Source organism: Nyctibius grandis, chromosome 17 (assembly GCF_013368605.1).
Source record: "Nyctibius grandis isolate bNycGra1 chromosome 17, bNycGra1.pri, whole genome shotgun sequence".
Classification (NCBI taxonomy): Eukaryota; Metazoa; Chordata; class Aves; order Nyctibiiformes; family Nyctibiidae; genus Nyctibius; species Nyctibius grandis.
Window position 1 is genome coordinate 8,634,922 of NC_090674.1, and position 13,367 is coordinate 8,648,288.

Sequence of the window (13,367 nt, forward strand, 5' to 3'; positions counted from 1 at the left end):
CTGCTAGTGAATCTTTTAGATGGACTTGTTGGATTGTAACTCAATGGGTTTTTTGATAGGTATATTAAAAGTAGACTGTGCAAAAATATTATAGTGTATACAAATCATAATACCTATTACTTCTGCTCTGTGGCTTAAAATGGGACACACTGTTGTTTAAAGAAAAAAGGAGTCTAAACAGCTGAGCTGTTTGAGCTGTCCGACTCCTAGCAGTAAATGTTACAGCCTAAGGCTGGCTTTGCTGGAAGCAGACAGGACAAAGCCACTCCTGTGGGTTTTTCTTTGTAGCAAGCTGATTAATTCCTGAAGTAGAATTTTGATCAGGGCTGGGCATGGAAATCCTATCTTGCATTTGCTTGTGTGGATGAGGGATTATGGGGGGTGTTGCTATTGCCAATGAATGCCAGATGTTGATTGATGCTTCTTCAGCTCTAGTCACTTAAAACTTTTTAAAGTTTATGCAAATGAACTGCTGTGCCCTGCTGTTTATACCACACTTGAAATAATGGAGAAGCTAACTGTCTAGCAGAAGCAATGAAACCAGACAGAACAGCATCTTGCTCTCTTATGTAAGTCAGAAAAAAAAAAAAAAAAAAAGAAAAAAAAAGTGTATTGACGGTAGGGGCTAGAATGTAAGAAAGGAGTCATCTCACATGGAGATGCTGCAAAAGTTTTGTCCTTTTGAGCCTTTGGGGAAATAGGCTCTTTACTGCTCATGCCAGGTGTTACCTGAATGCTGCGTGGGATTTTCCATCTGCGCGTGGTCCTTCTGTGTGTGCGCAGCACTGCAAGTCACTTTCAGTGTTTTTGCTTACGTGTTCTTTCCCTACTTGTTCCAGAGATATACTCTCTCTGCTTTAGTCTTTCATCTCCAAAAGATTATTTTAACTTCTCAAAATCTAATGGAAGACCGTGCAGATGGATGGCTTAAAAACGATTGTTCAGCTCCTTCCCTCTTGGGAAGGTTTATTGGTGTTCTGTTGGCAAACAAAACACAGCTCTTTTTTTCCAGAAGCCAAATTTATGATTCTTCCTGCCTGATTAAATTCACTCAGTCTTTCTGGAGTTCATCCAACCTTGAGTTTTCAGACTTGAAACAAAACACTGGCATTGGTTTGTTTAGACCTATCTCAAGTAGGAAAGTTTTAGAGTTGATATTTTTAAAATACTTTTCTGCTTCTCTAAATAAAGAGCTTTGTAAGACTGACTCCAGGTATTTTTTTGATACACCATAGCATTACTGCTGAACTTTTGAATTGTCTCCAACTTCTCCAGGAAAACTATGTATAAACTGTCAGGATCAAAGATTGAAAAAATATACATTTATATGAAAACAAAACCCAACCAACCAAAAAACCCCATAAGCCTTTCCTTGAAGAAAAGCATTTCATTTGCTCGTTCTAAAAAATTATTAAAGGCATGGTATTTGAAATATGAAGATGATTTGTCACTAGCACTTCTTACTGTGAGGTAATTATTCTGTCATTTGAAATTTTGTAAATGCTGTCTGGGCTTCTTCCTGAGGATTTTATCCAGATCACACTCACCCTTTGCCTTCAGAAATGACTCGGTAAAACTTTCGGTTTCTGAGGTGTCAGATCGCAGCAGAGTATCACTTGGTCTTCTCCAGATTCTAAGAATTTTCTTTTTCAAGATCCACCTGTCAGACAAGTTTTGTTACTTACAAGACTTAGCTCTGTAGAAGTCTGAAGTGTGTGTTGCTTTTAAAGCGAAGTTGCAGAAACCTTTTGGAATCTAAAAACATTAAGGCAGGACAAGAGACAGACAAAGGTCTTGTGCTGCACAAGAACCTCGCAGAAGTACAGATTGGTGGGGGGAACGGGCAGGTGTTGGGACAGGGGAAGAAGGTCGGGATGGCAGAACTGTGGAGAGGAGGGGAGGAAATGAAAGACAGGGGCTGTCCTCTCCTGCACCTCTCCTCCTGGAGAGGAGAGAAGGCATGTACAAGCCCAGACGTTTTTCAGACGGTGAAATTTAACGTTTATTTTTACTCCTGCCTTTTCCCCAGTCTTCAGCAATTCAGTCATCTATATGCATGTCCTGCTGCTCACCAGAAACAGCTGCTCGGTGCTGCCCCAAGGGTCTCTACTTTGCTTTTTGTGCAAGTGTTAACAAAGCCATTTCCTTGTTCTGTCTCCTGCAGTTCTAAAAAAGAATAGCAATTTAATCATGCTACAGGAGGTTTTATGCAAGCCCAAAATATGCCTTATGGACAAGAGTATTGTGCTGTTATGTCTTCAGATGGCTTTACTGTCACGAAATTTTCACAGCAGCTGCAGGCATTTAGGCTTAGGATGGATGGTATCTATCATACAGACTGTAAAAAGAATTAAAACTGAGACACAGACTGCCAGATCTATAACTGTAACTTAAGCTTTAAGGAAAACGTTGAGGTTTTGGGAGTGGGCTTTTATACTAGTCTTTTTACCCTCCAAAGGTGTCCAGAGATGTCAGTGCTACCTGAATTTAAATGAAATGATAGGATACCAAAGGCAGAAAAGGGGGACGTTAGTTTCCATTTTCTCTCGTTAACAGGGAGAAGATTTTTACTGGAAATGAGAACTCAGGTTGTGTGAGGTAAATTTATTTTCTTCTCAATAAAAAGTATTCCATTGAATAACAAGTCCTGAGTTCTCAGACCACCTATTTAATTTTTTCATATGTCCTAATATTTGCTTTCAAATAAATTCAAATATTAGCCATTAAGGTGTAATACTTAGTTCTATTTAATTTCTCTGTTATGAGTGTTACTTGGGAAATAGGTTTAATGACAAAGCAAGAGATTTTGAATGTCAGAATTTCGTGTTTCTTGTTCCTCAAAATTGAAGTATGTGATGAGGACGAGTACAATCCCATCTATGACAATTTCTAGCAAATTGAGAAGAAATGTAGTCTTAGATATAATTAGTTTCATATACATTTTGGAAAATAGGGAGCTGTTGTGCAAGAACGCTCTGAGTCTAACCTTGTCAAGTTTGTCTCTCCACACCTTCTGTCAGCTGGCTTCTCTGAGCAAGTGTGGCAGCTGGTGTGTTTTTTCACAGGAGTCTGTTGTGACAGGAAGCAGACGAGAATTTGATTGGCGTGAGCTGAGGACAGCAGAGAACTGTAAATCAGGCAGGAGCTGCGAAATCCCTTTAAACCTGGGTTCCACTACTGCTGCTCACAGAGCTGGTTTCTTTGGTAGGTCAGTAAACTCTGTTTTCTACTACAATGGCAGCATAACAAGCTGCGTGGTACGTGTTAGGTATTTCCTCGTTGGCCAAAAGAGGTCTAGTACAGCAAACTATGTGCGTCAGAAATGCCTTGTAGTTAATGTGCTTCAGGAGCTCAGTTTGCAAATACACACACAGGTAACGAGAGTTTGTCTTGGAGACACATCCAGTTGTGTCAATTAGAATGGCATTCATTCACAGTGATCCAAATGGCTCCAAATAATACCATTTCATTCATATTAATCCTAAACGCAAAATTTTGGGGTACATAAAATACACATGTTGTTTCCCTATTAAGTGATACAAGTGTCCTTAGGAGCGCTGCACTGCAGTCAGCAGATCCCTTCTCGTTATTGCCCCAGCATTCGAGTACCAGCGTTCTTACTGGTCATACTGTGTGTGTTAATTAGCATTAGCTTTTTAAAATATGCATAAGAAATAGTGTCCCCGACTAGAAAAACAGAATTTGTTGCTCAGAAAATCAGTAATCAAACATTTAATTATTTTTGTGTAGGATAAATAGTCTCATATTAGGATTACGCGCTCATGCTTCTACAAAGGTGCAGATTTAATCTATTTTATGATGAAAGTTTAAAACCACAAATCCTGTTTAATAGTGGATCTCCAGCAATAAGTAGCTATGTCATTTTATGGCTAATGTCCAACATGAGAGTTAATAGTAAGTACACTTTTGTACTTGTTCCACAGTGAAGACTAACTTGAGTATTGCCTGTAAGACAGGAATCAAACGCTTGCTCATATGTAGGCAACATGGCTAAACATTCCAAACAGCAGCACTTAGTTTTGGAATGGATAAATCATTTTGTAGAACTTTTGCTAAATATTAATTTATCTGCTTAGTTTCAGAATAGGTCTCTTCAGACTAATTAAAATGCCCCTGTAAAATGTTTTATTGTAAATTCCTGATGGTCAGTCATGGTTCCTTTATGCTACAGTATTTGTTTGTTACAAATAATATGTGCATTTGGTTTGAAACGGCATTTGTCCAGTACGTTTATTAACTTGCTTGTTTTATAAAATATAACTCCACATTAGTGTAGCTTTTGAGTTACGCAATTTATTCTTATTTTTGGGATCTGGAAGTCTTGAGGGCCTTTGTTTTTGTTGGAGGGGACACAGGGCTACCTGTTCATATGTCTTATAAGCAGGTTCCTTTTATTCTTCAGGAAAATACAGTAATGCAAACTCTACCAATTGGTTTTAAATTGACACAGGGTTTCCAGAGCAAGACAAAAAAATACACGTGTAGTCTGGATTCAGTCCAAAGCATCTTTACCTCCGAACTGGTTTAGGCTAGAGAGACAGGATGTTCCACAGAGCCAAAAGCCATGTGATTAAAGAGCATGAACAAACACAGAGTATATTATTAGCAAAACACCAGACTGCATTTCAGGTTGGGTTTTCTGGCTGGTGACCCATGGAGTTGACTCAAAAAGTTAAGAGAGAGACAAAGGTCCAGTCTGCTCTAACATAACTAGTAATCACAAAAGACTCCTCTCCTGAAGCCGCCTTCCTGTACGCCAGTCTTAAAAAGCTGTTCACACTGGTCCTGACAGTGGTACAAATACACCCCAGTGAGACTCTGTGCTCGGGAACGTGTGCTGAGAGAATGTTACGGCACCTGCTGTGGGGGGGTTCTACCTTGATTCACCATTCTGTATGTGTCTAGCCATTAGGCTCCCTGTTATCTCCAGGCTCCTCATGCTGTCGGCAACATCCTTCATTTCTCCCTCGTGTTCTGACTCACAGGTCTGTCAGTGTCGTTCTGTCTGTCCTACCTTGTGGCCCCTTCCATTTTTGGGGTGTGGCTGATACCTCCACGTCCTGATCGGCAGCTGTCTAGGCCATGATCTGTATGGGCAGACTGCGAGTCACTCCGCTTTGTTGCGAGGATGCATGTAGTAGAGGCATGATGTGAAGGGTATGTGGTGTTTTGAGACTTGTGGAGCACTTGACTAGCAGCTGACAAGAAATTTGGGTCATAAGCAGGTAGATAAGATGGAGTAATCTTGACTGGTCGTGTGCAAAGAAGAGAATTGAAAAAAACCTGAACCTTTTTTGCAGTTGTTGATAGCATTGGGCGATTCTGCTCCTGGGAATTTGCATGCCTTTGACCCCAGAAAGCCTGAAGAGATCCACGAATCTTCACGGTGTAAAAGTTTATTCAGGAAATTAAATCAAAAAGTGTTGGAACTGCTGTGTCCCATCCTGTCCATGTGCATGCCTTTTCCTGGGAGGCTGCATTTCTCTCCTCCTCTGTTAGCAGAAGGTTGGAGGTGCCAGTGAGCCCGTGAATGTGTGTGAAACCTGCTCGTGTTTTACAAAAACTGCTTTCTGCTTTCTGGGCAGTGTGGGGGGGGTCTCGGGAAGGGGAGAACGGCCAATTTGCATTTATTTTTCACAGGTTACTTTATTACAAGTAGACTTAGGTATCCTTGGTTTTCCTTTTCGGGGCTTCACAAATACTATCAGTTTTTCCATTTGTATTTAACACTTAGCCAAACAGAGAGCTCTAGCTGTAGTTTAACTCCTCTTCAGTGTTGCAGGCTCATAATATTTAACATGCATTTTAGCCAGGAGGGAAAGGAGTGTCTGGTGCTGTGGAAGCGGTGGGTGTTGGATCCCTGACACACAACGTGCTGCTGTTGAAGATGACAGCTTTTCCTGTACTGCCCACAGCATCACTCAGGAACGTGTCTCCTCCCTCACAGAGATGCCAGCTGCCTTCCCTTCCCGTCCCGTCCCCACTGTTAGTCAGCAGATGCTTTCCACTCCTCCGGATCCAAAGTAGAAGATATTTTCGCTAACGCTTGCTCACTCTTCTTTGTTAATTAACTCTTCTTTGCTAACTCTTTTTTTCTGTTGCTGAAATTGCTGAGATTTCCCGAGGCACTCTGGGCACGGGGTTGCTTTGCAAGGAGAGGTCCTGTGGAGCGGCACGTATGGGAGCTCCAAGGGAGGCCCTGGGGTGCCTGCCCGGGAGCAGGGGGTGCGAGCGTGAGTCACAAGCGGCAGAACCGGGAGGGCAGGGGCGTCAGCGCCGTTTGTGCCTGAATCACTCTTAGCCAGCAGCAGGTCAGCTGGCGGATAGCTTCAGCTCGAAGTGAAAGCTTGTAACTCGCCAGTCAGCACACGGTTCCAAAAGTGAATATCTGCATTTCATCAGCGTCCTGTATTGTCTCTCTGAGAAATGGTATTCAGTTGCAGGTAATTGGTAGGGCTTTGGTTTCCTGTGGCTTTCCACCTGTTCAGTTGTGTTGGGTCAGCTCATCTGCTTTGTAAACATGGAAATGTGCTTGAAATCTGATGAGCTTGCAACATGAAAGAAAACCTACAATGCTGTTAGATCTCAAACACCAGAACTGTGGGGCTTTCTACCAAGCTCCAGATTAGGTTTGCATGTAATGGCGAAATTAAAACTCGGCAGTTCTTTCAGGCTCAGAGAAGTCATTCCTAGGTACTGTAAACAATTAAAGGACCAAATTATTCTTCAGTGCTTGTGTTCTTCAAAAGAGGCAAATCTGTGGGAATCCTGAGCAGCTGAGAGGAAACTGTGGTATCAGTGAAGTCAGCTGGCCTAGAAATGGTTTCATGTGTCCTTGGTATGAAAATACACTGAAGTTTCACGACAAAATGGCAAACATAAAGTACTGTGACCTGTTTTCTAACCCTGGGACAAGATTAAATTTGAAATGGTAACAGGTATCAGAATATTTGCCTAAGCAAACATGGTAAAAGTTGTGTTAAGTCTTTTGGAATGTTCAGTCACCCACTTCTGCATGATTGCATGATAAAAATCTCAAAGAATGGAATAGAAACACTTTTCATATGTAAAGTAACAATCATCAGGTTCTTCCAGAATGTTCTATCTTTATACTGAAATGTCCTGCAGATTTTTCTGTAAGTTAGCTGGAATAAAGAGGCAAATTTACCATGTTAAATGTGTTTTTCTGCTTGCATCCCAAATACATTAAGCTACAATTGTGTTTCCTTAATCCAAACATTTTGAAATGAAAACTGCTTTTACTTGGAGTTCTGTCACTATTGATGTCACAGCATTTTATTTACCAGCAGAGAAGTTCTGGTCAAAGGCCATAAGTCGCAGGTGTTTGTCTCTTCATCTCTCCTTGCAACACCTCCCAAGTTCTTCATGACTCTTAAAAGTATTCCTGTTTTTCAGTAAACAGTTTTCCATGGTGCAGACTTAGAGGTATTTTAGCTATTTCCTGGCTATTGTCTCCAAATACTTGAGAGATTATTTTGTTCCAGTACCCTACTTTACTGGTACTGAACCTTGTTTTACAGCCCAGCATCCTCCCAGCTCAGTGTTCATCCATGAACAAAACTCTGCCATGTTTGACGTAGGTGCTCTGACCAGTGAGTGGCTGTGGAGCAGCTTTGACCAAAGGCAGAACTCTGAGCATTCCTTACTGAGGCCTTTGGTGAAAAAGTTGGTGCTGGCGGCTTCCTGGGAAGCTGAGCAGTTTGGTGAGGGTGTGGCGGGTGGTCTGCTGGGTAGTGCCTCGGTGGCAGCTGCTTGCCCTTGGAATGCTCTCCCTCCTCCTGCAAAAAGGGAGTTTATTCTCCTGCTTTTGGACTGGTGTTGAGCTCTTAGTCCTGGATTGTCCTGTGTACGCTTCTAGAGACTAGCTTGCTCTCTTACCTGTGGAGCTTACTTATTTTTCAAGGACTTGCAGAAACTCAGTGTCAGCAATTAGATCTTCAGCCATCCTGTAGGGCTCTGAGGTGCTGATTCACTAATATCTCACCTTTGGTACTATTTACATATCAGTCTGACTTGTTGGGTTTAACTTATGATATGACATGCATCGTCTTGCAGTCCAGAGCAGAAATAACTATGAGAAATAGCTACCTTTTCTGTATTACTGTTACCAGATTTTACCCTATGAATGTAGTAATGGACAATCTGATTATTACAGATGTATTTATACATTGTTATATTTGTTTTTATCCTAATGTATTTAAACACTTCTGATTGTCTAATGGAAGGTGGGGTGGTTTTTTTTTTTATATTTTTTTTTTTGTTTTTTCCCTTCCTCACTGCCTCTTACTTCCATTATCTGTTTCCCAAGTTGGTTATGTATAGTTGCAGCTATTTTTAACTCCTTTCTGGCTTCCATTAATCTGGAATTTCCAAGATTGTCAATACCACATTTGGGACAAGTGTTCTCTAATTAAATTCACCTCTTTTGGACTGTCCTGATATATATGATCTGACCAAGAAAAGATGTATTTTAGATATGATTTCTGACTGGTAGAGATGCACCTTTTCCTGCCACAGGTATAGTCGGCAGCCCAAGGTTTGTCTACAAACCTACTTTGTTTCTTGTTTTTCAGGTCAAAGTAACATCCAGTCAGACTTTGCATGACATGACGCAGAAACAGGATTTTCTAGCACGGTGAGTACTTGCAGAATCAACACGCTGATGATTTCTAATGACCAAGAATACAGGAGACACACTGCATCCTAAATAAAAGCAAAAGGTGGTCAGTAATCGCTGAGTAAATTCTTTTTCACCTCTACCTGTTTTATAGGTGGCTTCAGGGAGGAATTCAGGAAAGGCGCATTGTGGAATGACTTTATGTGAGCTCTCATGATGATCCCAAGGAGCCCTACTGGGGGAAGTTCACAAATGGAGTTTTGAAGGAGCTATTTTAAATGATAATATGGGTAAGGATTTAATGATGGTGTTCATGAGAAGACCTTAAATAGGGATTGTGTAGCAGAGGATGTTTTTCCCTTTAGTACTCACTGACTTCAATTGTAAACTCTTTTCTCTTGCCTCACTTTGCTAGATGTAGACTTTCCAAGCCTCCTTTGGCTTTTTTTGCTTCCACAGCTGAACACAGACCAGAGTGTCTCTTTTACCAGTTTTTAGTTTGCTGCTTTTCCAGGCCATTTTCATTGAATGGTTCCAGGAAAAGCTAGAAAAGACCTTGCAAGGTCACAGACTTCCTCTATTTCATCTCCTTGGCCTAAGGCAGGATCTAATAACCCTAACCTGCTCTCAGGCATCCCGGCAGATGATCTTAAGTCTCCAGTGACAGAGACTCTCCTATCTCCCTAAGCAATTTAAAATTATTTTTAATAGACATTTTTGCCCCCTGTCTAACTTGTAAATAAAATAAATAAACGAACACGATTTCATTAATTGTACAGGAGCGCTCAGGTTTTGACGTGGGCAGCAAAGGGAGAGTGCTATGAACTTGACTGCTGTGGCTTCATCTTTTCTTCTGATGCAACCCACCAGGTGAGAGAGGGCATGACTAAGGTATGTGTAGTTTGCTGCAATAATGACCACCCTGCTTACGTCTTGGCCCCTTGGTTTTCTTTAAGGTTCTGTACCCTGAAGAATTCTCACTTATTCTGATGTGTTTTCCTGATCTTTGCTCATGCTGGTTTCATGAATGAAAATGTATTTCCTGTCTCCAGTGAGGATTGTTGGTAAACTGGTGTTACAGAAATACAGAGGGGAGAGAGACAGGAAAGGGACTAAATTAGACCCAGACAATACACAGATAAATGATGTGCAGATTAGGGTCATATTTCACAGCAGGGCATACAGTAATGATTTACCTTGGAAGGAATAATGCCTTAAAAAACACACGGAGAAAGTGTATTTACTAATACTGATTAAAATTTGGCCCCAAAGGCAGCACAGTGAATGCCAGTTATTTTGTCGAAACTCTGAGTATCTGTCCATTTGGTACTTTTTCTTGCAGTGTAGCCTCGGATCAGTGTGATCCAGAAGTAGGAGTCTGAGAAAGCCACTATCCAGAAAATGCTTGAAGTCGCTTTCAAGCTGTGAGAGAAAGAGAGCAAGTGCCAGTACCTATCCAGAGGGAGGGATGAGTGAGTCAGATTTTCTGGTCATGGATTGCATCAGTGGTGGTGAATTTTTGGGTGGGCAGAAGCAGGCACTTTGGTGTAGAGTGCAGGGCAAGAACTGTTCAGAATGGAATTGTGTGTCAAATGGTTTAATCAGAGCCAGGCCGTTCCTACACAGTAACCAATCTCTTACAAATACAGATTTCTCTGGTAACTGGTTGATCTTTGATTTCTTTGAATGCTATGATGCAATTAGTTTCTTGTGATCTAGGTGCCTGCAGTACACTGAAGAGTTGCTTCTGCAGCAGAAGTAATTACTTTCTCATTAAGTCTAAAAAATTAGTTACAAAGTCCATCAAGTTGTACCTACTTACAGGCCATGTTCATTGCAACCGAAACCCTCTGTACCATGGTCTGTTGATGCACAAGAGTCACATCCACAGGCCCACAGTCAGTCGCACTCTGCTCCAGGATGATCAATAAGTGCCACTTCAGTGGCATCTTTTTCACTTGCCTCTTGGCTGAAGGAAAGCAATAGTATAATGTTCAGTGAGGCAGCAGATGTTTCAAAGTCCTTATCAATGAGGAGATTACCCTGCTACCTAAATTAGGCATATTATGGAATTTCAGAAATGCAAAAAGAAATGTCCGAGCTAGGTTCGAATAGGCTAAGAAAGTTTTGGGATTAAACCATGTAGGGGAGGCTTCCTATGATACTTGCTTTTGTCCGGAGTTTTATGGTCTTTTATTTGTCTGGTGCCTGTTCTGTCCCTAAAACACTGGTGCAAGGAGCAGATCAGGAGAGAAGATACAATTGGAGGATGCACTTGGTTTGCATTGCTCACGTGCCTCCTGTCTTCTGATTTACCATGACCCGCAAGGGAACATTCCTCTACCACAGCCAAGGCATTCAGGCAGAGCTAATTGAGCAATTAAATTATCAGGTGATGGAAGTAAAAATCTCATCCACACAGTGGATGGATTTAGCAATCTGACTCCTTTTAGTTTATGACTTACTATTATGTAATGTGTGTGTTGCTACATAGGTGCACACTCTGTGCAAAATAAAGAGGTGAGCAGCTGTTCTGACGTACACTTAAGCTGACATGGGGCTCACGACTTCTGTCAACTGACCTTAGAAGAAGTGACACTTGGAGTTTTTGAGGATAAACTGTGAATGTGGACAGTCCACTTAATAATAGAACCTCCCTTCCCAGCTCCTCCTTTCTTGGAAGTCTCCTGTCAGGAGTTTGTAGCTGTGGCTGAGCTAACAAACACATGAAAAAAACCTCTCTTTTCAGTCGGGTGCATTGCACCTCCAAGTATCCATGAAGGAGTGCGCAAAGTTATGCAGTGTCCAAGTGCAAGTGGGTTTATACAGAATTGGAAAGGGAAGCAAATTCTATTTTGGTGAAGAATAACAAAGATGATGATGATCTGGCTGAAGATCCATTTGGCATGACAAGTGTTTTCTGAGAACATCATAGAGATGTGACGTTTGTCTATGCCAGCTGTCCCAACTCGGCCATTCTGGGAATGATTTATGTAATAAAATCACGTCAGAATTCTAGCTCCCTCTTCGTGTGCAGAACTACTACTAGACAGATTGTTGATTTAGCTGCAAAATCAGTAATGGTAAAAGCCACACCTGTCCACCGCAATGCTGTCATTGTTAAACAGGTAGAGGACGGGCATTAGAAAAGAAATGCTGCTGTGGCAGAAAACGGAGGGAAACCTGAAACCCTAGAATGGACGACTGAAAAGGATGCAACATGCTCACCAGGACAAACTTCTGCAGTGAGGTTAGACCAGGGTGCAATGGAGAAGATGCTGCTGCTGGATAGGTCTGCTTTGCTCCCACAGCAGGAGTTCTGTGTGTCGGTCTAATCACATAATCTCAGACCATATTAGAATAGAGGGGAAAGAGAGAGTCTCTTTTGGCTTCATAGAAAGGTTTGTTTTTAAATTAAAGGGGACATTGCAAAAGGTCATGAACATCATAGAATCATAGAATATTAGGGGTTGAAAGGGACCTCTGGAGATCATCGAGTCCAATCCCCCTCGACTCAGCAAGTTACAATAGGTTGTTTCCTTCCCTTTTATTGACAGAACAGAAGGTCATAGAAGAGTCTACATGTTTCCACCCTATTGAAATTCTCAAGGGAAGGTAATTCTGAGGGGATGTCGAGACTCAGTGTGGTCCAATATGCCTTGAAGCTGAGGGAGAGACTAGCCCTGGTCATCTCTTCTGTTGGGGAGAATGTACCAGTATACACGAAGTTCCCAGGACCAATATTATGATAAGACTATGCGCTCCTGTATCTGTGAGCTGGGTGTCCAGGCTTTATTGTTACTATCATCCATGCAAAGTAAAGGGCAGGGCCTGTCTGAGGTTCATGGACTAGATTTGGTGGCAGCATTTCTCCTTAGGCAAGTGGGTGACTTGAGAAGCTGTGCAAAGGTAGGTAACAAGTTAATCTGCAGGAAGACACTTGTATCAAACCTGTTTTTCTCCTACCCAACTTGCCCAGTAACAAAAGATAGTGACAAAAATCTACTTTTTATAAATCTCAAATAGTAATTTTCATCTCTGTCCTTTATTACCTGTTCTTCAGTTGTGAAATCTGATCTTTGTATCACATGGTAAAGATGTTTATTTGATACTTGACATTTAAATGAACCCATATTCCAGTGTCTTAGGATGTCCACTTTATTTTTGATCAAAAAGTTCTCCCATTTTATTATCTCCATGTAGTCTGATCACATAAGCAAGTCTCCTAGTGCACCTTGATTTTTAATTAAAAAAAAAAGGGGGTGGGGGGTAAAGGGGGGAGGTTGGAAGCATTTGTCACTTAGGCACATGAAGGTTGTCCAGCATCTTGGACAATGTCAGAAGGAGAGCCAGGAGAATATGGTCTGTTTGAAGAAATTAATTTGAGGTTATCGAGTCAACCCCATGCAACGCTACAGGCTTGGGGAGGAATGGCTGGAAAGCTGCCTGGCAGAAAAGGACCTGGGGGTGTTGGTCAATGGCTGGCTGAATATGAGCCAGCAGTGTGCCCAGGTGACGAAGAAGGCCAACAGCATCCTGGCTTGTATCAGCAGTAGTGAGGCCAGCAGGACTAGGGCAGGGATTGTCCCCCTGTACTCAGCACTGGTGAGGCCGCACCTTGAATACTGTGTGCAGTTTTGGGCCCCTCACTACAAGAAAGATACTGAGGTGCTGGAGCGAGTCCAGAGAAGGGCAATGAAGCCGGTGA

General features: G+C 41.8%; 1 protein-coding gene across 29 annotated transcripts in view; it reads left to right on the forward strand.

The window, feature by feature from the left end:
* Positions 1-13,367, forward strand: part of SLC45A1 (solute carrier family 45 member 1) — an 87,278-nt gene that overhangs the window by 50,764 nt on the left and 23,147 nt on the right. For 22 of the 29 annotated variants that reach the window (XM_068414439.1, XM_068414440.1, XM_068414441.1 and 19 more), the window contains 3 exons: positions 8,616-8,677; positions 8,814-8,949; positions 9,439-9,529. In XM_068414439.1, the coding sequence (XP_068270540.1) occupies positions 9,480-9,529 (50 nt within the window). In that variant the 5' untranslated portion in view covers positions 8,616-8,677; positions 8,814-8,949; positions 9,439-9,479. Of the gene's footprint in view, positions 1-2,556; positions 2,599-3,020; positions 3,209-8,615; positions 8,678-8,813; positions 8,950-9,438; positions 9,530-11,787; positions 11,910-13,367 lie in introns of those variants that run through there. The other 7 variants (XM_068414413.1, XM_068414431.1, XM_068414414.1 and 4 more) reach the window with 6 other exon arrangements.